Source organism: Wolffia australiana, chromosome 1 (genome assembly GCF_029677425.1).
Source record: "Wolffia australiana isolate 7733 chromosome 1, ASM2967742v1".
NCBI lineage: Eukaryota > Viridiplantae > Streptophyta > Magnoliopsida > Alismatales > Araceae > Wolffia > Wolffia australiana.
The window spans coordinates 15,018,985-15,043,675 of NC_135835.1; the positions used below are offsets into that span (position 1 = coordinate 15,018,985).

General features: G+C 38.9%; 2 protein-coding genes and 1 long non-coding RNA gene across 5 annotated transcripts; 1 reads left to right on the forward strand and 2 right to left on the reverse strand.

Annotated features, from left to right (window-relative positions):
* Nucleotides 1-4,269: 4,269 nt before the first annotated feature.
* On the reverse strand, nucleotides 4,270-6,960 carry LOC144708084 (uncharacterized). Of its 3 annotated transcripts, none has more exons than XM_078581387.1 (2): nucleotides 5,767-6,960; nucleotides 4,270-4,752 (listed from the first exon to the last, which is right to left on the reverse strand). In XM_078581387.1, the coding sequence occupies exons 1-2, from the start codon at nucleotides 6,580-6,582 to the stop codon at nucleotides 4,435-4,437; spliced, it is 1,134 nt and encodes a 377-aa protein (XP_078437513.1). In that variant the 5' UTR covers nucleotides 6,583-6,960; the 3' UTR covers nucleotides 4,270-4,434. The 3 variants fall into 3 exon arrangements, with proteins under 3 accessions (XP_078437513.1, XP_078437518.1, XP_078437519.1); XM_078581392.1 differs by lacking the exon at nucleotides 4,270-4,752 and adding an exon at nucleotides 4,800-5,022 and having other exon boundaries at nucleotides 5,767-6,947; XM_078581393.1 differs by lacking the exon at nucleotides 4,270-4,752 and adding an exon at nucleotides 5,038-5,146 and having other exon boundaries at nucleotides 5,767-6,953.
* Nucleotides 6,961-7,626: 666 nt separating this feature from the next.
* LOC144708074 (putative apyrase 1) lies at nucleotides 7,627-12,257 on the forward strand. The gene is made up of 9 exons (XM_078581376.1): nucleotides 7,627-8,609; nucleotides 9,495-9,623; nucleotides 9,722-9,778; nucleotides 9,957-10,049; nucleotides 10,325-10,530; nucleotides 10,603-10,694; nucleotides 11,119-11,336; nucleotides 11,566-11,755; nucleotides 11,888-12,257. Exons 1-9 carry the CDS (start codon nucleotides 8,316-8,318, stop codon nucleotides 11,998-12,000), a joined length of 1,392 nt encoding a protein of 463 aa, XP_078437502.1. The 5' UTR covers nucleotides 7,627-8,315; the 3' UTR covers nucleotides 12,001-12,257.
* A 4,310-nt stretch (nucleotides 12,258-16,567) lies between these two features.
* On the reverse strand, nucleotides 16,568-18,269 carry LOC144708112 (uncharacterized). Its single transcript, XR_013582661.1, has 2 exons — nucleotides 17,205-18,269; nucleotides 16,568-17,117 (listed from the first exon to the last, which is right to left on the reverse strand). It is a non-coding gene; the product is annotated as an uncharacterized LOC144708112 (long non-coding RNA).
* Between the last annotated feature and the right edge of the window lie 6,422 nt (nucleotides 18,270-24,691).

A 24,691-nucleotide genomic window follows, 5' to 3' on the forward strand; every position in this document is an offset into this window, starting at 1 on the left:
TTCGAGCTCAGGAAACTGAGAAAGATGTCGCCTTTCTCTGTTCTCTCTCCTCCACTTTAAAGGGTTTCTCTTCCCTCTCTCGCTGTAGAACCGGACCCTTTTTCCTTACCTCTTTTCCCGCATCGCTGCCCAGTAACTGGCTTTCCCCGTTCCCAAGAGGGCGCCTCGCCTCTCTCCTCGACCCAGGAGGACTCCCTAGATTAGAGAGAGAAAGTGATAGCCTTAGGATGTGTAATATGGGGTTCCATTGATTATCTCTTGTCTGCGCCTCACGTCCAGGGGGGGGACATTCCCGTCTCTCGCTCTCTCTCTTTACCCCTCTCTCTATCTTTATCTCTCGCTCTATCTCTATCTATCTCTCTAGCTGTGGTCAATGAAAAGACTAGCCGCGCGCAGCAGGACGATTCCACCAGCGGCGATGTCGCTGTTGGCGCTGTTCGCATCTTGTTCTTGAAAATCTCGATCATGGTATCGCAGAGGATGATGATGATGATGATGATGATGGGCATGGCCGGATTGGCCTCAGACATCTCTCTCTCTCTCTTGTATTTTTTTTTTTAATCTCTGGTCTGCCGGCGTCTTCATTATGCCTGTGGATTCTTATGCCGGTCAGAACTCTGAATCTATCTCTCTCTCTCCATCTAATGTCTTCCAGGCTCAGCTTGTATGTATATTCACTATTCAGTCTTACAGTGGGCCAAGAGTGAGCGGGTAATTGCGCCGAGAAAGCGATGGCTCGGGGGGAGAAGAGAAGCGGCGGTATCGACGGCGCCCTTCACATGGGAGTGTGGTCACCACTTTCGAATAGAGAGACAGAGACAGAGTGAGAGAAGGGAGAGAGAAAGAGGAGAAAGAGTGAGAGAGAGCGAAGAGAGGGACAGTGAGAGAAGAAAGAGAAATAGAGGCAATCAGAGATAAGAGAGGGAGAAGAGGAGACAGAGTGAGAGAAGAAACAGAGAGAGAGAAGAGGGGGAGAAGAGGAGACAGAGGGAAAGAAGAAAGGGAGAAGATGAGACAGAGGGAGAGAAGAAACAGAGACAGAGAGAAGAGAGGGAGAAGAGGAGACAGAGGGAGAGAAGAAACAGAGAGAGAGAGAAGAGAGGGAGAAGAGGAGACAGAGGGAGAGAAGAAACAGAGAGAGAGAAGAAAGGGAGAGAAGAAACAGAGAGAGAGAAGAAAGGGAGAGAAGAAACAGAGAAGAAGAGTCGGAGTGAGAGAGAGATAGAACAATACAAACACCGAGAGAGAAAGAGAGAGATATAGAACATTACAAATACAGAGAGAGAGATAGAACAGTAAAATACAGAGCGAAAAAGAGAGAGAGAGAACAATAGAAATACAAAGAGAAAGAAGAAAGAGAGAGAGAAGAAAGAGAGAGATAGAACCATACAAATACAAAGAGAGAGAGAGAGAGAGATAGAACCATACGAATACAAAGAGAGAGAGAGAGAACCATACAAATACAAAGAGAGAGAGAAGAAAGAGAGGGAGAGAACAATACAAGTAGAGAGAAAGAGAGACAGAGACAGAGAGAGAAGAGAATAATACAAATACAGACAAAGAGATATGGACCAATACAAGTACAGAGAGAAGAGAGAGAGAGAGAGAGAGAGAGAGAGGAAAGGACAGACAGAGAGACATGGAGAAAGAGAGGCAACAGCTAGATAACCTGAACGACCAAATATCGCAACGCTAGCTATGATAACATTTGGAACATTACGCAGAATTGAGCATAATTTTTTGATCACTTACAGAATGCGGAGAAGAATTATTTGTTCAGGCAACCCAAAGAGTAAATTTAGAAGGTCCCGGGAGACGTGGGATTTTCCCATGATAGTCAGAATCGCAGAAACGTCAACCTTCTACGCGTTAATTATTAATGAATAATAATAGTGTGAGATGAACAGAGACAGAGAGAGAGCGTTAGATAACTCTTTTTTTGTCTTTAAAGTTGGTGCGGTCTTTGGAGAGAGAAAGAGGCTCCGACGTCAGTCTGGTCTTAAGAGAGACAGATAGAGAGATAGAGAGAGAAGTAGAGGTAGGGAGAGATCTCATGTGTCTCCCACGTCGGTCAAGAATTTAGAGAGAGACAGAGTTTGAGAGAGAGCGAAAAGAGAGAGACAGATTTCTGATGTGTCTCCCACGTCGGTCATGTGGTAGGAGAGATGTATAGTGAGCAAGAAATATATATAGAGAGAGAGGGAGAGAACGATAAGAGGGAGTGACGGGGAGAGAGAGATACGTGCATCCTTCCACGGGATGGTCTTTAGAGAGAGAGATACAGAGGGAGACAGAAAGGAGAGAGAGGAGAGAGATATATATACGGAGAGGGAGGGGGCGGTAAGAGGGAGTGAGAGAGAGAGATACGCACATCTTTCCATGGTCTGGTATTTAGAGAGAGATACAGAGGGAGATACAGAATAGCGAGAGGCGAGTGAGAGAAATCTCAAGTGAGAGAGATATATAGAGAGGGAGAGGGTGATAACGAGTGAGAGAGAGAGATACTCGCATCTTCCACGGTCTAATATTTAGAGAGAGAGATACAGACAGAGACAGAAAGGAGCGAGAGAAGAGTGAGAGAGATCTCAAGAGAGAGAGAGAGATATACAGAGAGAGGGAGAGGGCAATAAGGAGTGATAGAGAGAGAGAGAGATACGCGCATCCGTCCATGGTCTGATCTTTAGAGAGAGAGATACAGACAGAGACAGAAAGGAGCGAGAGAAGAGTGAGAGAGATCTCAAGAGAGAGAGATATATATAGAGCGGGAGAGGGCGATAAGGAGTGACAGAGAGAGATATATATAGAGAGAGGGAGAGGGCGATAAGTAGTGACAGAGAGAGATATATATAGAGAGAGGGAGAGGGCGATAAGGAGTGACAGAGAGAGAGAGAGATACGCGCATCCGTCCATTGTCTGATCTTTAGAGAGAGAGATACAGACAGAGACAGAAAGGAGCGAGAGGAGAGAGAGATCTCAAGAGAGGATAATATAAAAGGTGAGAGCGACTAGAGAGAGCTCCTCGTGTGTCGCCTACACGGCTACGCTTGTCCTGTCTCTAGAGAGAGAGAGAGACAGAACGTTGTCCGTTCGCCTAATCTTGGCCGTTGATCACCATCCATCATCGTATTCATCTACCGATCGACGTGGCGATTCTGACGTGGTGCCCACACGTGTTATTATACAAAGAGGTGGGTCCCATCCACGCACTCACACGTTGACGGCCCGCGGGCCCCACATGCGCATTCATGAGTTCTAGAGAGAGAGAGAGAATAGAATATGAAGTCCACTAGATGAACGCCTTTCTCTCTCTTGTTTCTGCACCTCATGCTTCAGGAGAGAGAGATAGATTGATAGAGAGAGACAGTGAAAGACAGTTATTATAAATAGAGAGACAGAAAGAGAATTAGAGAGATAGAGCGAGAATTAGAGAGAGATGCAGAGAGAGTTCGAGAGACAGAGAATTAGAGAGAGATTGATAGAGATGTATAAAGAGATGAAGAGAGTTGGGAGAGATATAAAGAGAATTAGATAGAGAGAGAAAGAGAGATAGATAGAGAAGGTTAGAGAGAGAGATAGAGACATATAAAGAGATGAAGGGAGTTAGAGAGAGAGATAAAGACATTTAATGAGATGAAGGGAGTTAGAGAGAGAGAGATAGAGACATATAAAGAGGTGAAGGGAGTTAGAGAGAGAGGTAGAGACATGTAAAGAGATGAAGGGAGTTAGTGAGACAGATAGAGACATATAAAGAGATGAAGGGAATTAGAGATAGAGATAGAGACATATGAAGAGATGAAGGGAATTAGTGAGACAGATAGAGACATATAAAGAGATGAAAGGAATTAGAGATAGAGATAGAGACATATAAAGAGATGAAAGGAATTAGAGATAGAGATAGAGACATATGAAGAGATGAAGGGAATTAGTGAGACAGATAGAGACATATAAAGAGACGAAAGGAATTAGAGATAGAGATAGAGACATATAAAGAGATGAAAGGAATTAGAGATAGAGATAGAGACATATAAAGAGATGAAGGGAGTTAGAGAGAGAGATAGAGACATTTAATGAGATGAAGGGAGTTAGGGAGAGAGATAGAGACATTTAAAGAGATGGAGAGAATTAAAGAGAGAGATAGAGACATATAAAGAGATGGAGAGAATTAAAGAGAGAGATAGAGATATATAGATAGGTATGGATATATGGAGAGATAGAGATATATAGGGAGATAGAGATATATGGAGAGATATAATAAAATAGAGAGAGAGATAGAGATATCCAGAGATAGTTTGAGATATAAAGAGATAGAAAGAGTTAGAGAGAGAAAGAGAAACGACCAAGAGGCCAAGCAGTGAATCACAGCAAGATGTGACCGTGCACTGCCGTTTGTCTCCCTCAACCCATTTGCGAGCGCATTGCCTGATCCTTCTTCTTTTAATCTTTTCCCAAAAGCCACCCAAATTTCCTTTTCTTGTTCAGCCGCGAACCCATCCACTGTTCTTCAACGTGCTTCCATGTGTTCTCCCCGAATCCCTTTCCAGCCCTCCACTGTATCCAATTCACCATCATCATGTGGAGAGATACATGCCAGATTATCGCCACGATCATCATCATCATCATCACCATGGAAAGAGAAACATCCTGTTCATCAAGGAACACAGTAAAAGGTAGAAAGGGCCACCATAAAAATAGCAAAGTTTTCATCTTTGATTCTCTTCTTCCCAGTCGCTGCCATGGCAGAGCTCCCGACACCTGCAGCGGTCGATTGTTGTGGCCCACTAAGATCAGTGACACGAAGAAGCAGCCAAACCCGGATTCACATTTTTTAAAACTATTTGATACATACTTCAGTGATATAAAACAAGGAACTTCGAGATCATGTCCCCTCAATCCATTTTATTAGTAAGTTTATGTAAAGAAAATCTGTTTGGCTGTAAGATAAGAAAAAAGGGTTCTGATTTCCAAGATGCTGGTTCAGTGTTCATAATTCGGGTCCACGCTTCCTCCCCAGAAGTCGTTAAGCTGAACATTAGCAAATGATATTTCATCAGAAAAAAATTTGATTCAATTCATGAAGGAGGGAGAGAACGCACTTGTAAAAGAAGAAAAGTGTTCACGGGTCTGAACTTTTCAATTGAATTGGATTCTGTAAAGTAAGTTTGGAAATGATTGTATCACCAATCCAATTACTAAATAAAATTTTATCCACAGATTTTATTTATCTCGTTAATGGCCATCCTCGATGATGATGATGACGATGATGATGATGATGATGACGATGACGAGAGAAAAAGAAGGGTCATCATCAATTCTCTTCAGGTCATCTACCTCATTGTGCAATGACAAAATTGAGATCATCACTGCATCAAGCTTCATACCCGTCATCGACACTCACCGGAGATTGTGATGATGATAGCGATGACGATGACAATGACGATGAAGATGATGATGATGATTTGCCCCGGGGACAATGACCCAATCTTCAGGCCAAGGATTTTATTTATTTCAGTTTAAACCTTGTACTGTAGAAAGCGCATAATTCCATGAACTTTGGAGGGAATTCAAGTTTGAAGCTAGAAAGTGGAATAAGATTATCTCTCATTTTCTTACTTTTTTTCCGCTCAAGAGTATTGTTCAAGGGAGGTTAAAACAAAATCAACGACCCAAGATCAAGTCAAACCCAAGAATTTCGAACCCAAGTTATAATTTCTTTTTTAGATGAAGCAATACTCGCAGCATGAAGATTGACCAAGATCAGCGACTTACCCCATAGAAATCAAAGAAAGATTGGGCCTCCGAGATGGAATTGAATTCCTCCACAGGTCTGGGGAAACATGTCTGTTCATCATAATCTCCATTGCCGGATGTTTGTCGTTTATCTCCAGCTTCCCATTCCGGAAAATTCTCTGTCTTTGATCTCTCATGGCCATCAAAAATCCCAAAGAAATCCAAATTCCGACACCACTGATTCCCCCCAATCTCAGCAAAATCCTGTTCATGGCGGTTCTCCAGCTGAAGAACATCATGAAATCCAGTCTCCTCGGTTTCAAACTGAACGAACAGGTCTTCTCGAGGGATCTTTTTCTCCCCAAATATGTTCAAAACACCCATCAATTCTTCCTCCGGAGTAACGCTACATTCATTAATCTCTGGTAGAAAACTCGGAGATTCAAAGGGAACGGAGAAGACGGACAGAGCTTCTTGAGATTGATGCCTCTCGTACGCGTAATTGAGATTTCCATAGCTGAAACTCTCCGCTCGTTTCTCTCCATAAGTCCTAAAATACGTGAAGAAATAATCCGCAACCCAGTTCAACGGATCCCTCTCCTTCCCCTTGCATCTTCCCAGAATCACTTCATCTAAATGAACGGCAACAGGGCGAAGATCTTCTTGAGGGGGATGATCGTTACCTGATTTTGCAAGAACTCCTGCAGAAAAATTTTGGGAATAACCGGGGATTGAAGGCGAGATCGGATAGCAGATCTCTGCGCTTGGAAGGAGAGGATGGCCGTAGGTTTCTTGAATATCGTATCCGCCTCGATAGGGATGGGGATTGTAGAGCACAAAAACGTCATCGGCCATCGTTTCCAAGATCTGTAGAGAGAAAACCTCCACATCGCGGTGTTCTTAATCTCGACGAGGATCTGTAGCGATGGAATTGGCCGCTGGCGGGTCACTCATCAAACAGCGCAAGTCGTCGCCTTTGTCTCCGTTGAGTGCCCTACTCGTCTTTTCTAACTCACCCAGCATCAAATTACAAAGTTTTAGCACGGAATATCTTGTGGGTTCTTCCCGTTCCCCTTCGATCTTCATTTTTCAAGAAATTCTGAGAAGTTTAAGCGCTGTATTTCTTGTGGGATCTCAGATCCAGGCGTCCGGCTGTTGGGTTTTTCAGAAACAGCCGGAGGACGTCGCCGCTGTCTCTACCGCGAGCCGAAGTCGGTGATTTTTTGTCACCCGGGTGAATTAGCGGAAATTAGAGTAGTTTTCACACGAAATACTTTCGTGGGTTTTCGAATCCAGGATTTCCAGCTGTTGTGTTTTCAGAAACAGCAGGAAATCGTCTCTTTTGTCTCAATCGGGAGCCAAAGTCATCATTTTTTTAATCACCCAGAATTAATTAGCGTAGTTTAGAGGAGTTTTAACGCGAAATACTTTGGTCGGCTTTCAAATCCAGGCTTCTTGGCAGTTGGGTTTCTCTGAAACAGCTGTAAATCGTCGCCTTTGTCTCAGTCGCCAGCCAAAGTCGTCGTTTTTTAATCAACGGAAATTTTGGAGGAGTTTTAACACGAAATAGCTATGTGGGCTCTCCAATCCAGGCTTCTTAGCAGTTGGGTTTCTCTGAAACACCAGGAAATCGTCGCCTTTGACTCAGCCCTGAGCCAAAGTCGTCGTTTTTCTATCACCCAGTAGAGTAATTAGCGGTGATTAGAGAAGTTTTAACATGAAATATCTACATGGGCTGTCCAATCCTGGCTTTCCAGCAGTTGGGTTCCTCAGAAACAGCAGGAAATCGTCTTCTTCCGATCAAATGCGAGGAGAATCGTAGTTTTTTACTCGCCCAGTATTAATTAACGGAGTTTCAACGCGAAATAGTCTGGTGGGTTCTTCAATCCAGGCTTTCCAGCAGCTGGGTTTCTCAGAAACTGCAGGAAATCGTCTTCTTCGGATCAAACGCGTGGCAAAGTCGCCGTTTTTCACTCACCCCGCGTACTTATTACCGGAGTTTAGACGAGTTTCACTCGGAAATACCCTTGTGGGCTCGCCAATCCTGGATTTTCAGCAGTTGGGTTCTCAGAAACAGCGCGAAATCGTCTTCTTCGGATCAAACGGGACGCAAAGTCGTCGTATTTTCACTCGCCCGGTATTAATTACCGGAGTTTAGACGAGTTTTAACGCGAAATAACCTGGTGGACTCGCTAATCCAGGCTTACCAGCAGTTGGGTTTCTCAGAAACAGCAGGAAATCGTCGTTTTTTCACTCGCCCGGCATTAATTACCGGAGTTTAGACGAGTTTCAACGCGAAATACCCTTGTGGGCTCGCCAATCCAGGCTTTTTAGCAGTTGGGTTTTTGCCCATCTGGCCTGTCTCCCTTTAGAGCCCGGTTTCCGCGGGATTCTCTCTTTTCGCCCATCTCCGGCGACTTCAATCGGCGCCGCCGATCTGCATTCTTGGTAGATTTAAGCTGGAGGGTCTTCAGGAATCGTCTCAGCCGTTGAAGGCGGCCCCGCCCAACGGCCGGATCCGCTACAGATCGCCGTCGGCCGCCGAGCTCGAAGGCCAGGCCTTCATTTCCGGCGATCTTGAAGCCAAGATGAAGAGGGCCAGGCAGGAAACTGTTCCTGAGAAGATGCGGCGATTACGCGGCGTGATTATGATCATTTGCCTTCCGATTTTCCTGGTTTCTTTCGTGTTCTTCCTGATCCCGCGTGGCAGCCTGTCGGTTGATGGCGGTGGAGGCGTTTTGCTGGGCAGAACTGGTGGGAATTCGAAGAAGTACGCTGTGATCTTTGACGCCGGTAGCTCTGGGAGCAGAGTTCATGTTTTCTGCTTCGATCTCAATCTTGACGTTCAACCAATTGGGGAGGAGCTCGAGCTCTTCAAGCAGGTGATTCTTATCTAGATCTTCGTTCTTCCTTGGTTAGTATTGTTTCTTGGTGAGTTTTCTCGGCGGAATTCTGATTTAGCTGTCGGGTGGATCGAATGTTTGGCGCCGGTATCGTTAATTCACTGGAATGAAGGAACAGTTGTGATGGTGATCATCAATTGTTTCTGAATTTCCATTGCTAGAGAAATTTCAGATGGGCGAACAACCGTTTTAAGTGCAATTCATTCGGATGTCATTGTGATTTGATTACTGCGAAACAAACTTTGGGGAAGAGAACCCTACTCTTCACATTGTCCTATTACCCAAATAATGTAGAGATTTTTGGTGTATATAATCTCATTAACAGTAATTGTTGCTAGAGATTATGAAGAACACAGACCTTCAAATTGACTTGAAAGAGATCCCAGCTCTTTACATTATTTCTGCCTTTCCATGATTAGAGAAATTTCAGACTGCATCGGATGCCATTGTGATTTGATGACTTCGGAACAAACGTTGTGAAAGAGAACTCTACTCTTCACACTGTACTGTTACCTAAAATGTAGAGGTTTTTAGTACACATAATCTCATTAAAAGTAATTATTTCTAGCAATTATGACGAACGCAGACCTTCTAATTGACTTGAAAAAGATCCCTGCTCCTCACATTGTCCTATCATATGAGTGTACATTTTTTAGGGTACACATAGTCTCCCAACATTTACTTGTCTTTGTGCATGCTCTATGCATTATTTCTTTAAGTCATTCTTTACGGTTGCTCATTTAGAAACGTTTTGGCTCATTATTTTTTGGTGGTAACATTTTTCTTTGGTTGCTGCTTTCCTCTTGTTATCTTCTGTCGTCATTTTTTATTTGACGTTATTTTTCATTTTTCTTAAAATTTCAGAAAAAACCAGGATTGAGTTCATATGCCGAAAATCCTGAAGAGGCCGCAAACTCGCTTCTCTCTTTGCTGGAGGAGGCAGAAAGCGTAGTCCCTCCAGAGCTGAGAAATTTAACACCAGTGAAAGTCGGGGTAATTAAATTAGCAAACCTCAACTTAATGGTTGTGTTATGAAGGCATCTCCTACATGATGTTGCAAAGTTTTTCTAACCTATCTCTCTGACGTACAGGCAACTGCAGGTCTCAGAGCTCTGGGCATGGAGAGTTCTGAAAAAATATTGCAAGCAGTAAGGATAATTCTTTTTTTTAACTCTAGTGACTTGGTTCAATGATCTAACAGAATGGGTTCTTAAGAGATAACAACTCTAGTGACTTGGTTCAATGCTTTCCTTTCATTTTCTCAATTTGGCCGATTTCAGCATTTTCTTGAACATTTCTAATGAGTTTATGGTAAATCCTCTGCAGGTTAGAGATTTTTTGAGAGATAAGAGTTCTTTGAAGGTTAAGCCCGAATGGGTTTCTGTCCTGGATGGAACGCAGGAGGGTGCCTATCAGTGGGTAAGATATTAGACATGTTTTTCTCTTATTTTCCTCTTTAATCAATGCAATATCGTGATAAGCATTTACGGTTTGGGCCTTTTTATTTAGATTTTAGGTTTGAGGGTTTAGGACGTATGTGTTTATTTTCATTGCTTTCTCTCATTTATTTCCGGTAATCTTCTTAGTAGGTAATATTTACTTGTCTATAACGTACCAAAAACTAAGTTCTTCTAGTCTCATTTATTTCGGATGTTGTATTCTGGGGATAAGTTTTCTCTTATTTTAATTTTCAGGTTACAATAAACTATTTGTTGGGAAACCTTGGGAAGACATATGCAGACACTGTTGGCGTTGTGGATCTTGGTGGTGGGTCTGTTCAGATGGCCTATGCCATTTCAGAAAGTGATGCCAAAACAGCCCCAACTATAAAAAACGGTGAAGACACTTATGTGAAGCCACTGTACCTTAAAGGAACTAAATATTACCTCTATGTTCACAGGTAACAATAAATGCTTTTCAATTAATTTTGTCATTAGGAGAGAGATCACCCCTTTACATGATTTTTCGGCAGCTATCTTCATTATGGTTTATTGGCTGCCCGAGCTGAGATTCTGAAAGTTGATGGTGCTGCTGGTGCCTCTTGCATACCGGGGGGTTTCCATGGTATGATTATATTTTCCCCTTTAGACGATAGAAAGAGAACAAATATTTTGTCACAAACGTCTTTTTAGGTTCAATCTCAACGATGAAGATGACGATGACAATGGTGACAGGCAATGATGATGATGAATCGTCATCATTATCTGGTTTCCAAGATCCATCATGATCCATCAGCACCCATCAGTTGATGAATCATCACTGTCATCCGTTACCCAAGATAAATTATTGTTGTCATTAATATCCATCAGTTTCCGACATGATAGAGAATTTAACCATGCTGCCTTCTCTGTCATCGTCATCCAGTTTTCTGCTGTTTGAATTCAACAATGTCATTGTCATTCGTCCAAGCCAGACAGATGTCAATGACAATGGCAAATCTATCATCATCTGCTAAACCTAACTTCTTGAACGTGTTTAATTTGTGAAGGATCATACAAGTATAACGGTGAGGAATTCGAAGCTTCAGCATTGTCCCCTGGATCAAGCTACAACAAGTGCAGTGAAGCCGCCCTTAAATCTCTCAAAACGGATCAACCAACGTGCACCCACATGAAATGCACATTTGGTGGCGTCTGGAACGGCGGTGGCGGCGATGGGCAGAAGAAGCTCTTTGTGGCCTCTTTCTTCTTCGATCGAGCCGCTGAGGTATGAGCCAACTTATTCTTTTTCGAAGACCGGGAAGGGTTGATTTCTAACTAAGGTTTGACGTCTTGGATGACTGGTGTGCAATGTCGATGATGAATCATTTCCACTGTTGTCATACGTCGAACTTGTCATTGTGGGCGATTGTTGTCATTTCCACTGTAGTCATCGAATGACAAATGTGTCATTTTCCGCCAACCCGACTAACTTAGACTGCTGTGTTCTTCCTCAGGCTGGATTTGTGGACCCCAAGGTGCCAATTGCCAAGGTGAGACCTTCAGATTTTGAAGACGCCGCCAAGCGAGCATGTGGGTTGAATCTGGAAGAAGCCCAGAAAAGATTTCCCCGCGTAGGACCTGGCAACTTGCCTTATCTATGCATGGACTTAGTTTACCAGTACACTCTCCTCATCAATGGGTTTGGTATGTCAGTTTTTTCTTTTGCATTATCATTTTCGTCAGCTCTTGTTTCATTTGCTAATATTGGAGAGGAGGACGATGCTGATTTGGGATTTTGTGCTAAGTTAAATGGGTTTTTTCCTGTTTTTGGAGCAGGATTGGATAAAGGGCAAGAGATCACCTTGGTGAAACAAGTGAAGTATAGGGATCAATTGGTGGAGGCTGCGTGGCCTCTGGGCAGTGCTATTGAAGTGATGTCATCAGAATAGTTGCCCTTATCCTTCAGTATATGATGGGCCTTCCTCAGATTCAACTCACTTCAGAGCCAGGATTTTTTCAAAAAAAATTTCTTTTGATTTATATCTCGTGAGTCTCCATGTTGCATATTATCACGGCCATTCTTTTATCGGTTCTACTAATTGCTCTTCTTATGAGGGGATTGCGTCATTGATAGCTGTTGAGTCGTGTTCATGTCAAAAATGCTGTAAGTGACATTTTTTAGGGGTGCCTTACAATGCACTTTATTCGTGGATGTTGCATCTAGGGAGATCGAGCAGGTATGATCGATTGATCCTGCCAAAATTCAGTGCAAACTAAATTTGATTCAACCTTTGGTCTGACATCTTGGCCTAGTTGTGTTAGTCAATCTGCTGTCTCCAATTCAATCGTGGGTTAATTGCCAAAATTTTGCAACATATTTTACATTTTTATTTAATGGGCCAGTAAGCTTAATCAAAACAAAATTATGGACTATGTTGGCCAATCTGATTGACTACTCCTGATTGATTTATCTACTTGCTGATCTGACTTTTAATTGTCCATCTTGGACGAGTCAGTGTAGACGATCCGTGTAAGTTTTAATGTCGCACGCCCCAACCCTTTAGCCATGACCAGGACTTGAGTGTCAACTGTCACAAATGGGGACTTTAAGTATGAGACTTGAGGTTAGAAGTGATTGGAGAGGCACATAAATATTTCGTAAGACTCTGAAGCACTAGTGAGGGATAAACTTTCTGATAGTGTTTAAACATTATAATGTTTACAGAATCTTTGGGACTAACAATGACCTGTTACACTTTTTACTCTAATCCCTTCTACATTATAAGGTTGACCCGAAATGGAATAAGGGAGTAAAAATGTGCCATATTGAGAATCAGACACATCATTGCTAAAAGGCCAGCAATGACTTATCTAGAAGATGTATGATATATTTATCTAATTGGCTTGCCAGAAATGGATACCTAAGGTAGGGAACTCTAAACTTAAAGTTTTCTGTGGTCGAAGTGAATGTGAAGTTAATGCATTATTATGTTTGTCAAGAATCAAATATTGGATAGTTTACATAGTTTAATCTATATTCTCTCTAAATTTTCAAACCCCATTAAGAATGCTCATGATAAAAGGTAAAAAAACATTGAAAATTCTATCTCCCTCAACACTACGAAGACCTATTGGAAAAACAACAGGATAGAGAAGGGCATGCGGCGCATTGCAAATATTTTTGCAAAACTCGAGGAAATTTATGGTAAAATTTGTATGGAAATTTGCACCACTCAAATCAAACAAATAATTGTGAGCTTGGACTTAAACTGAAATCTTTTAAGTTTCAACTATAGGAAAACATCTGAACGATAAAAATTAAAAAATATTGAACCATCAGATATCCCAGGACATTAATTTTTTATAAGTAAAGTTTGGAATTAAATTTATATTTATTGATGTACACCACTATGTTGATATTAGTTTCTATATTATGAAAAATTAAAGTGCATTGATTAATATTTTCAAACCATAACTTGTTTAGTCATGGACTATTTTCTAATAACTTTTTAAATTTGAAATTATATGTATAATAATTGAAGTCCAAAATTATGTATGTAATAGTTACTATATTATGCATAATTAAAATACACTGCTTAATATTTTAAAAGCATAACTTATTCAATGTTTTATATTTATAATTTTGATATTAAGTTTTTAACTATTGGTCTGCTACTCTGTCGTTAATAATTATTATATCACGCAAACTTAGAATGTAATGTCTAATATTTTATAACCATAACTTATAAAGTAGCCATTCAGTATTTTATAATAATTTCACAATTATTAAATTAACTTTATAATTAGTGATGTCCACACATATGTTGATATAAAATACCATATTATCCAAAAAAAATGTACACATTAATATTTCATAACCATAACTTATTATGTATCCAAGTAGTTTTTTAAAAATAAATTTTTAGGTTTGAAATACATTTTATAACTATCGACTTCCACCACTTTGCAAATAATATTTATCATATGTCTTATAAACTTATTATGTATACTTAAAGCGATATTTAATAGCCCTAACATATTAAGTAGTCCTTCTGTGTTTTATAATAATTTCATATGTGAAATTAATCAGTTTTAGACTGACCTGATGGGATGAATTCTTGGCCGCTCTTAGGGGTTGAGGGTTATGTGATTTGATAATCCCAACCCAGGTTAAATTCAGCCCAGGCTGAGTCAACCTGTTTATTCAGGCAATTTTTCCCATTCCACCAACCTGCTTATGTCATCCATTTTTTAGAACCCTCACATTTGGGCATGTTGACCTGTTCTCACTGGACAGCTAAGGCTGCTCCTCCCACCTGCTAGTCTGCAACCCATTCTAATGACCAGCAAAATACTCTATTTTATCCGACAAGCCCTCAGTCCAGAAATAAATATACATCACTCATATAGTCTGGCATAAATAAATCATTTCGTTAGAAAAATAAATTCTAAAAAATAATGGAAATTTCACTTAGAATTATGAAACCATTAGACTATTAAGGTTTATTCATGACCCTTAAATAATGGAAATCTCAGAAAATTCTAGAACAGTTTTTGTGAAGTATTTCAAAATAAATAAATCATGCATTGTATGCATAAAAGGATGATGTGCGGGCATGTTGTCATGATGTTTTTTTGATAACCCAATACAAGTTCCCTAACTATTTATGATGTCACTTTCATGGAATCAAGTAGATGATTAGTTTTTATTGTTGTATAAAAACAAAACTAAAAGGAGTTCATATTTAACTCATTTCATTAGGTTATGAAAATTTCATTGAACCTGATCTAAGTGTTGAAACTAAATAAAGTGTTCATGTTTTGTAATTCTCTAGAATATAATTTTTATTCAGGGATTAAATACATGGTTAGGAAAGTCCTGTAACCCTGTCCTTAGAATATCGACCCTAGAGTTAAAAACCTAACCAAGACTTTTCACGCCCTGAGCCAAAAAATCTAACAAGGCAACATGGATATCAAAGACCAAAACGAATATTGGAGAATCTGTGATGTCCCTGACCCCTGAAGTCATTCAAGGTGTGGTTGATCTCATTCTGTCTCAGCTTGGCCTGCAAACTATAATACAATATATATTCCATTGAAGCCCTTCCTTGTTGGTCCCCAATGCCTTTGAGGATGTAATTATTTTCTATCTAAGTTATCATTTCAATACTCACAAATATCTAAATAATTAAATCTAGGTAATTATTCAAGTTATTCAAAAAAGAGATGCTAAACACTTTTTCCACAAAAAATCTTGAATTATTTCATTGAATAAATATTTCTAGAACTCAAGCAAGTGATTCCATGTTCAATAATTGAATAATGGAATGCCAAACAAAGTATCCAAAGGTTGATATTCTATGATGCACCATAAAATATGCAAAGTTCAAAATTTAAAAAGCCCAAATAAAGTATCCAATTTACAGAGTACTTTAATGTTGTTTCTTATTCTATTGCTTGATTTGTATTAATTTTCTTTAGTTTGTCCTATTATGTTTCTCTTTAAATATTAGTATTAATTTCTTCAATACCTTATTTCTGTTCTTTCTATTTTTCCACATTCTAATATCGTCCTCTATTCTCTTTTCCAATCTCCTCTCGTCTTACTATGATATCTTCTTCATCAAAATCTTATTTTCTTCTTCCAACTTCTTATCCTCCCTCTCTTTGATCCCCCCTTATATAATATTTCCTAGTTTTCTTGGTCAACCTCTTACTCTATTTCAATTATTTTTCTCCTATAAGTGTCATTACTCGAAGTCTAGTTTATATTTCACTTTCTTTTTTTACTTGTTGCTTCAATATCCTCAACCTATTTCACTTCATGTTAGTGAGAAAATATCAAAATATAATTTTAATAAATTATATTAAATCAAAATAAAGCTTACTGATAACAAAAAAAATTAGTGGGTTACATCTGTGACGTTTACATATTTTAATGCATTGAAAAAATTATAAATGTGTGCTATCAAACTTTAAATTATTAATCTGTTTTAAAGTGAGATATTCTGACTTTTTGGATTTCATGGTGTTTTTAAGGACTTTCCTGACATTATATTCTGATTGAAACAAATTTTATGATTTGGAATATATTTTTTATGATTTTTTTGACCTTATACTCATGGAGATATGAATTTTTTAAGTTTAATCATGTATTTATTTTAATTTTCTGTCTTACTTACAATCTTATAATTAATTACCAATATATTTTTGCCGTAAAATTGTGGCCCACCATGGGTGACCATTCGATTTGTTTATGGTAACCAGTCAAAGTGTCGGCAATGATAATGGCATCACAAATCACATGTCCATAATGCACCAATTGTTAACTGAAAATTTTAATGCTTTTTATTCGCACGGGTGGGTGAGCTGATGGGAAAAGGAGCGATTTGAATCTCAATAAATGTTATTCATATATCGAGAGGAAAAGTAATAAAAAAAGAAGAGAGAAAGTCTAAAGCTCTGGTTGTACACGTGGGGCGCAATAAATGTAAATTTTAGTGATGACCCTGGTTAAAAATTATTGTTATTATTATTTATAAACAATGATAAATAATAATATGTGCGTAACTAGTAAAAAATTACTACGATGCTGATGTGACGCGCAAAAATGTGTTGCCACATCACACAATCATTGAAGGACTAAAGCTTTCTCTAGAAAAAATGACATGTGTTAGCGTGCCATTTAATAGAAAAATAATATCAAAAGAATGAAGAGAGAGATGGTGAGGGGGTGCGGGCACTGTTTCTGATGTCGGATGTCATTGATAGCATCGTCTGACGGGTAATTCACCAAAGTGAATGTAACTACGCGATGCAAAATGACCTTGGTGAAGTATACGTGCAGGGCCGACAAGTGGGGATTCACCGAGTTATAAGTTCCAGAGCGGGGCGACTGATGACGATGACGGTGATCTTATGACTTCGTTGGAGCATCAACAGCGACCATGATGCCAAACAGAATAATTCTGTAGGGGCTCGCACATAACGGGTGGGTCGACCCGTACCGAGGAAGACGCTCAAATTGTAGTTCTCTCGATAATTTTCTCTCACGTAATCTAACCTGAGCGCGGTAGAGTGTAATAAAAAATATACTGTAAGACGTAATTAAAATATATTTTAATTATCACCATGGATCCACCAAATGTACCTCGTCAATAGATGCATTCGTCGTCGGTGTCTTCGTCGATGCCAAAAAGACGGTGCGGGCAGGTAGGCGGGGAAGTTCTAGAGACGGGTAGTGCATCGCTCGACAGGCGGCGGAGTCATGGCGATAGAACATGTCGCTGGAGATAGGCGAGATCGAGGAGAGGATGCAGGCAGCAGTGTTTTGGCTCAAGCGATCAACCGGGCTCGACAGACGTGATCTCAAAGTGGTTGATGCGATGGAGTAAATCGGTAGAAGCGAGCGGCGACAGGGTTGGACTTCTCTGGGCGTGAGGGTTGTGAGCACTAGCGCTGGATCGATGGGCCGAACAAATATCACAGCGCGTGGGGTGGAAGCAGGGCCAGCGCAGTCAGCCGCCAGACAAATAACCCCGCGGTTGCGCAGGTCGTCACTCAGCCAAAGGGCCCCGCGCGTTCAGCATGCCTTTGGGTGGTCCACGCGTTCAGCGAGCAATTTAACTGTCAGCGCTAACATCCGCTCGGCTGGAAATTCCGCGGTCCGCGCAGTCCGTCCCGTATGCAGTCAAGCAAAGCGACCCTCAGACCGTCAAGCAGTTCACGCGTTTGGCGAGCGACCGAGCGATCAGCGAACAGATCTGGCGGCCAACGGTAGAGCTTAAGCAGGGGGACACGTGATCCTCTCACCATATCTGATGGTATTCATGCGCGCCGGACTGGTGCAGCCACGATTCCACGGCAGACAACTGTTCGTGAAACACACGGATGATGGGCGACGTGCTTCCTGATTGAACGTCCATAACGAAAAACCTACACATCACCTATGGACGGCGGAGGACGTAGCAGAGTACTCGGGAAGAGGGGATGATGATCCCTCTCCTCCTATGCTTTCTTCCTCTCCTTGCTCCTCTTTCCCTCTTCCTCTTCTTCTTCCTCCCTCCTCTCTCTCCTTCTCGGTTCGATGAGACCTGGTAGAACGTAACTTCCAACTTGAAACTCCAGATCTGAACATGACATGGTCCCATCATGGCCTTATATAGGGCCATGATGGGCCCTTACAAGGAGTTCAGAAGGGAAAGTCCAATAAGGATCTCCCCCCCCCATTTACAACATGAATAAGAAAATAACAAAATAAAAAACGTGAAAATGAAAACACAGTGATACGGACGTGTCACGACGAGTAGGGTGCACTCGACGAGTAGGGTACACAAAACAGAATTTAAAACGACTGAAAACAGAAAAGCAAAACACGGAGATACAGATGTGGACACTTTGGCGTCTTCAAGGCCACTTTGGCATGCCGGTTGAGCTGGACACGGACCGGCGGTGTTGCTGAAGACAGCGAAGACGGCTCCGATGACGTTTTGTCGATGTTGTCGGGGCGCGCTCCATCAGTTTCACTACACCACAATGATTAAATAAACATTTTAAAAGCCCTCTTTTGTCTTTTTCTTCTGCAGGTAAGCTGATAATCTTGATTTAGGCTTTTAATTTGATGAAGTAATTGAGATTATTCAATGAAAAATATATTTAGCCGCACTTACTTAGGATATTTACCTAGTGGTGAGTACGGATCGGCTCCACTGGGAACTATGGTTAATAATTTAATTTTCTTACGATGTTCATTAATGAAAAGAGAAAATATAAGGACAAAAATATAATAAGCAATATAGTGAAATCATGTAAAAGTTTTTAATGATTACAATTCAAACTTAAAATTAGCAAAGAAAAGAGGAAGTAAAAGTAGAATTACGAGACATGTTAAGAGAATAAGGTAGAGGACCTGACGGGTACAATGGTGATCGTGTGAACAATGTGATGGTATAGCGAGGGACAAGATAATGGATATGTATGGAAGTGAAATGATAGTCAAAAAATATTAATAAACCCTAATTAAGCGAACGATGATGCCAGAAAAAGAGCAATGAAAGTCAAAGATGCTTATCTTAGATCCTTACATTCCTCCAGGGTCAGGGCGATTTGCTAGTGTTGTTAAGCTTCCCCTCTTCTTTTATGCTTCTTTCCACACACCCAAGACACCAAGGACACACTTGATGGATTTCAAAACTCACTATCTTTCAATCGGTCAACGCAAGTAGGAGGCATGTTCAAGTTGAATTTTACAGTGATCCAGGCTCTATTTATATATCGGAGGGTATGGATGGAAAGAGGAGGGAGAGACGAAGAAGTGCTGAAAATTTCAGGTAAATTGGAGCTGTAGATCGTCAGATATCGCCGTTTGAAGTTAGAGAATCATAGCCCTTGATTTTTTATCTCTCCTGGACATCGTCTCTGACGCTTCCTATTTTTTCATTTTTGGTTGAAATGTCAAATCCTTTAGATTCCTCATCCTCACGTCTTCCGCCCTTGCACTTTTCGGAGCTGCCATTTGTACCTATAGGGGGAAAAAGACAAGAGAGAGATAAGAGAGGAAGAAGACACAATAGTATTTTGTTATTTATTTTTTTTGTCCACAAAAAGAGAGAGAGTGAAATAAGGAAAAATCATTTTGTCTTTTTGCGCCTGCAACATTTATTGCATAAAAGGAGAGTTTTTTATTGGTCCATATCGCCCTTGCACCTGAAAATTCAAAAATTCATATTTAATAAGTTCAAAGTCCAAAAAATATGTATAATTATATTTTTTGACTTAGAAGAATCATATCTTTCTAAATCTAATGTTGAAAAATTCCATAAATCATATTTTGACTCTTTTGGAATGTATTGTCAGAAAAGTCTAAAAAAATACATAAAAATGAAGAAAATTCAGAAAAACATTCTAAAAATAGATTTAATCATTTAAGCTCTATAACATGCATATATAATAAAATTAATGTAAATCAGAATGTAAATATGGTTCCGCTAAGGTACTAAAAATGTATGTTATTATACGTGTAGCACTCTTGGAGTTGAGGTTCACAGAAGACAAGGAGATCCAGCCAATGAATGAGGACTATTTTGGCACTTTAACCACTAATGAAAAACGAGGAAGTGACAGCATCAATGTTAAGGAGAGTGGAAAAATGGATGGCTAGGATTTCTCCAACTTGAAAACTTGATATCTGACGATCTAGAAAGCCGATTGAGCTGAAATTTTGGCCATCCGAATGGCTGATCATCTTCACCCACTCTTTTCATCTGGGCCTTTTGATCTATTAATAGATGCAAGGATCATTTTAAAAATCATCCTTTAAGTTCCTTCCTACTCATGTGGACTAATTGAGAGCTAGCGAGCATCTAAAATGCATCAAGCTTGTTCTTGGTGTACTAAGTGCGTGGGAAGAGGCAACAAAGAACAGGACGAGCTAACCTGCACTCAAAAATGTATTTGATCATAGCAGAACATAAGGGTCTTCAGTAAGTATCGTCGCCTTACATTGATTCTTCTTGACATCATTGTTATCATATATTGAATTTACCATCACATCATGACATCATCGTACGTCCATATACTAATTAATCATATCTTACCATTTCTACATCTCGTCATTATCTTACTCATTTGATTTGCCCTTCACTCCCAAGCATTCCTCTTGATTATCGTCATTTCATCTTGCTCTCACTGTATCTTTTAAATCATAATTGTCATTATCTACAATATATATAATCATCTTAATTCTAGTACTAATTGCCACAGTCTTGCCTCACATTTTCTCGTCACTCGATTCTGTATTCTAAATGTAACTCATCTCATTAAAATAATTGCTATTTTGATAACATTAAAATTGATCGCTATTCTATGTAGTGACATTAGAATCAACCCCAACATAACATTAGGAAGCCAAGAAAATAACTGGTATTCTTACTGGAACGAACTTTAAGAGATTCACGAGAACCTTGGTAGCTTCAAGGCATTGTTCTTTGAAACACAAAGGAAAAAAATAAAGTATTTTTTTGTTATTTGAGATCTATAAAATAATAAGCGATTTGGATATGAATATTAAGAAACAAAAAATATGTCCTGGCTATTACATTTTATCTAAATATTTGACCATTGACCCAAAAATTGTCTTGATTATTTTTTAAGTTGAGTGGTCTTTTGCTCTTGAGAGCTCCTTGATTATCCTCAAAAAACCTCTTCTTCCATACATAAAAAAATTATGGATATAGAGGCCAAATGGATGGAGGGATAAGTTCCCAAAACATGGGTTCAAGAGACTTTCTCATTTGATTATAGTTCTAGTCGTGATATATCCACCATTTAATGAAGCATTTAACCAAGCCTTGGAAGCTCCGGATTCCTATATGGACTATACATTTTTGGAATATGGTTTGGCATATTTTATTGGTGCTGGACTTTTTTTCCACATCCTTTAAACTTACCCCTTCTGCCTAAAAAAATGTATTTCATGAAATTTATTTCATATGCGTTTGTAATCAATAAAGCATAAAATAGTGTTAAATACACACCTGTTGAAAATATGGAACCATATATAAATATTCATAAAGATTCGGTGAAATTTTTATTTTTCATGAAATGTTTGGTAATTAGTTAATGTCTAATGTCTTTTCCAAGTAATTGATGAATAATCATGGAACTTAAACTCCAATACTAGTGATTATAAAAAGACATAGAACTGACTTGGCCTTTCAGAGAGGATTCAACATGATGAAAATGACCTTGACACCAATTTTTTAGCTTAATATTCTGATGCCTACAAAAGGTTCTTGAAAAGAAAGATCAGGCATTAAAACAAGGAACTCAGGATGTCCTAACAAAAGGGGACGAAGGCTTGCATATAGTAAACAATACAACCATTGATGCAGGATATGTAGGTTGTTATTTGATTTCCTGGGTCATTGGATATCCATGTTTGAAATACACATGGTATGGTAACTTTTTAATAAATGAGCCATAATACCAGGATATGTGCATGTTGATATTTCCCCTTGGGGTATTTGACCATTTGGTAGAAAGTGGGAGAGAATGTAGGTTGCATGTCCTGTCTTTATCAATTTAGGAGCTGAAATGGGGTGGGCCTAATTATTGAAAAAAATTATACCTTAAAGTTATTAAATCCATCCTTTTATGATGTTTCCAATAGTCTTAGATGTCGCTAATAACATGACTCTACCCAATGAATTAAAACTCTGTCAGATTGGTCTTTTCTTATCATTACTGTTTAACCTGACTAAATTGCAGATAACAAATCCTTTTTACTAATGTTTAAATTATCTATATTAAGAAATGGATCACAATTAACCTTCCTTAGGGGAACAGGTAATAGCTGATCAAATGTATTTGTTCCTGAAATAGCTGATAATAACTGAAATTGTTCCTGCTGTTTTTCAAAACAAATACAATGATAGAGTAATAGCTGATCAAATGTGTTTGTTCAGAAAGGAAATATAATACTCCATATCTTGTTCAGTGTTCGCTGATGCAAAATCTATTCATTATAATGTACATTTAATATTTATAAAACACAGACATTATGGGAAGGCTATGGGCCATATTTACAAAGAGTTCCCTGGGTTGATTAATATTATGCAACTTATTAGGTTAATTATAAATTTTAAAAATACCAACCCTAAGGCTAAGTAGGAACTAAAAAAATAGAGTTTGGAGTATTGTCGACTATTATTTTTTGCACGTTAAATAGCTCTTTCAGGTCGGAACTTTCCGTCTGACTATCCCTAAACTTAAAAGTGGAGAATGTTTATACACTGAAAGAATATTTTATAGAGCTTATATTCAGCCATATATGATTTCTTTTGAGATGGTGTTTAATCAAGTGACTGGAAAAAGGCAAAAATTACAAAACAACAAATTATAAAAGTTAAATTATAATTAAAATAAATTATAATTGAAATAAAATGATCTACAAAAGAAGGTAATGGGTCCTCGCTACGCGCCTAAAGCCATGAAAGTTAGTCAGAAAAACGTCCTCATAATGAGGCGAAACTTTAGGATCAAATGATGATTTAAAAAGGGGCAACTTTACGAGCGGAACCTTTGGTTATCCAAAGGCGCGACCGAGGGCACAACAAGCGAAACGATCCCCGAGGCCTCCGTAAAATTTCCCTTTTTATTTTTGGATCCACTAGGGCTTTGAACACGTTTGCAAGATAATTATGGTACTCAAATCTCTGCTCTCTTTCTCTTTTCCTTTAAGTTTTCAAGAAGTGGAAAAGCCCTAGTGGATATTGGTTATTTGCATTGCGCTTTTTAGTTTATGAATTAAAACAATTATATGTGTGCTATCTGTTTTAAAATTATTAATTCTGTTTTAAACTGATATTCAGATTTTTGTGATTTTTTTATATTTTTATGGAATTTTCTGACATCATATTCTTAAATAAATAATTTTTTTTTATTAAGGATGTATTTTTTATATATTTTGAGCAGAATATTCATTGAAATATTAATTTTCTTAGTCAGAACTTTTTATTAAATTTTTGTGACAGGATTTATTTTATTCTGATATAAATTTTTTTGGATATATTTTATGGCATTTCAACATGCCAACAATTTGTTTTGATCAAATGGTGACTAATCATGACTTTGGGTAATGACAAGCTGTCATTATAGCAACACAAATTTTGATGTCATAACGGTCATCGATTGGCTGATGTATATTATTTTTTTCAAAAACCCTCAAGTGATGTGGACCAACAAAGGAAAAAAAGTAATTAAATCTCAATAAATGTGTGCAGAGATGGAGAAAAAGAAGTCAATAATTTGGATTTTTGAAACTGAAAAGTGAAAATTTTCATCCTCATGTGGTATTATTTGATTGGGAAAAAGTAAATAGTGTTCATGTGCCATTGTATTCTGTCTCACCATCCTCAGTAATTTGTATTTCTGGGAAGAACGACATGCGTCATCGTGTCTTTTAATAAAAGAAAAAGGTATCTTTCAGCTTCTTCCTCTGCATAGGGACTCATGGTGCTTTTGGAGTTTCAGTTTCTAGAATATGATATTTCCAATGAAAAATGAGGAATCAACAACGCTGCTGACAAGAAGAAATAAAAACCGACGACTGAGATTTCTCCAAGTTCATACTTTAATATCTGAGTATCCAAAAGGCTGATTCAGCTGAAATTATCAGGGTAGCTTTGTGATTATCGCGTCTTTCCATCCTTTTTAATCAATAATCTTAGTCATGCGTATTTATTCATTTATTCTTAAACTTTGTTTGTATTTTTGTAGGCTGACCTAAAGAGATTGAATTTCTAACATCCATGAAGCTCATCCACGCTGCCGTGGCTGTTTGAGAATAGGCAACGTAAAAAATTTGGGATTACCTACACGAACACTACTGTGTTTTCATCACCTAACCATTATCCCCCTTACATGAATTATAATTTTCATCACATCGCTCTTGTCTACTTTTTTTCTTATCTTGCTATTGCCACTCCCTTCTCTCTCACTCATTCTGATTATATCATCATTATCACTACAGACTATAAGCATCTTAATATTATACATAATTATAATGTTTTCACCTTATATTTTTCAGGCCTCCCTACTCTTTATTTTATACATATCTTTCCTTAGCTCAATAATCAC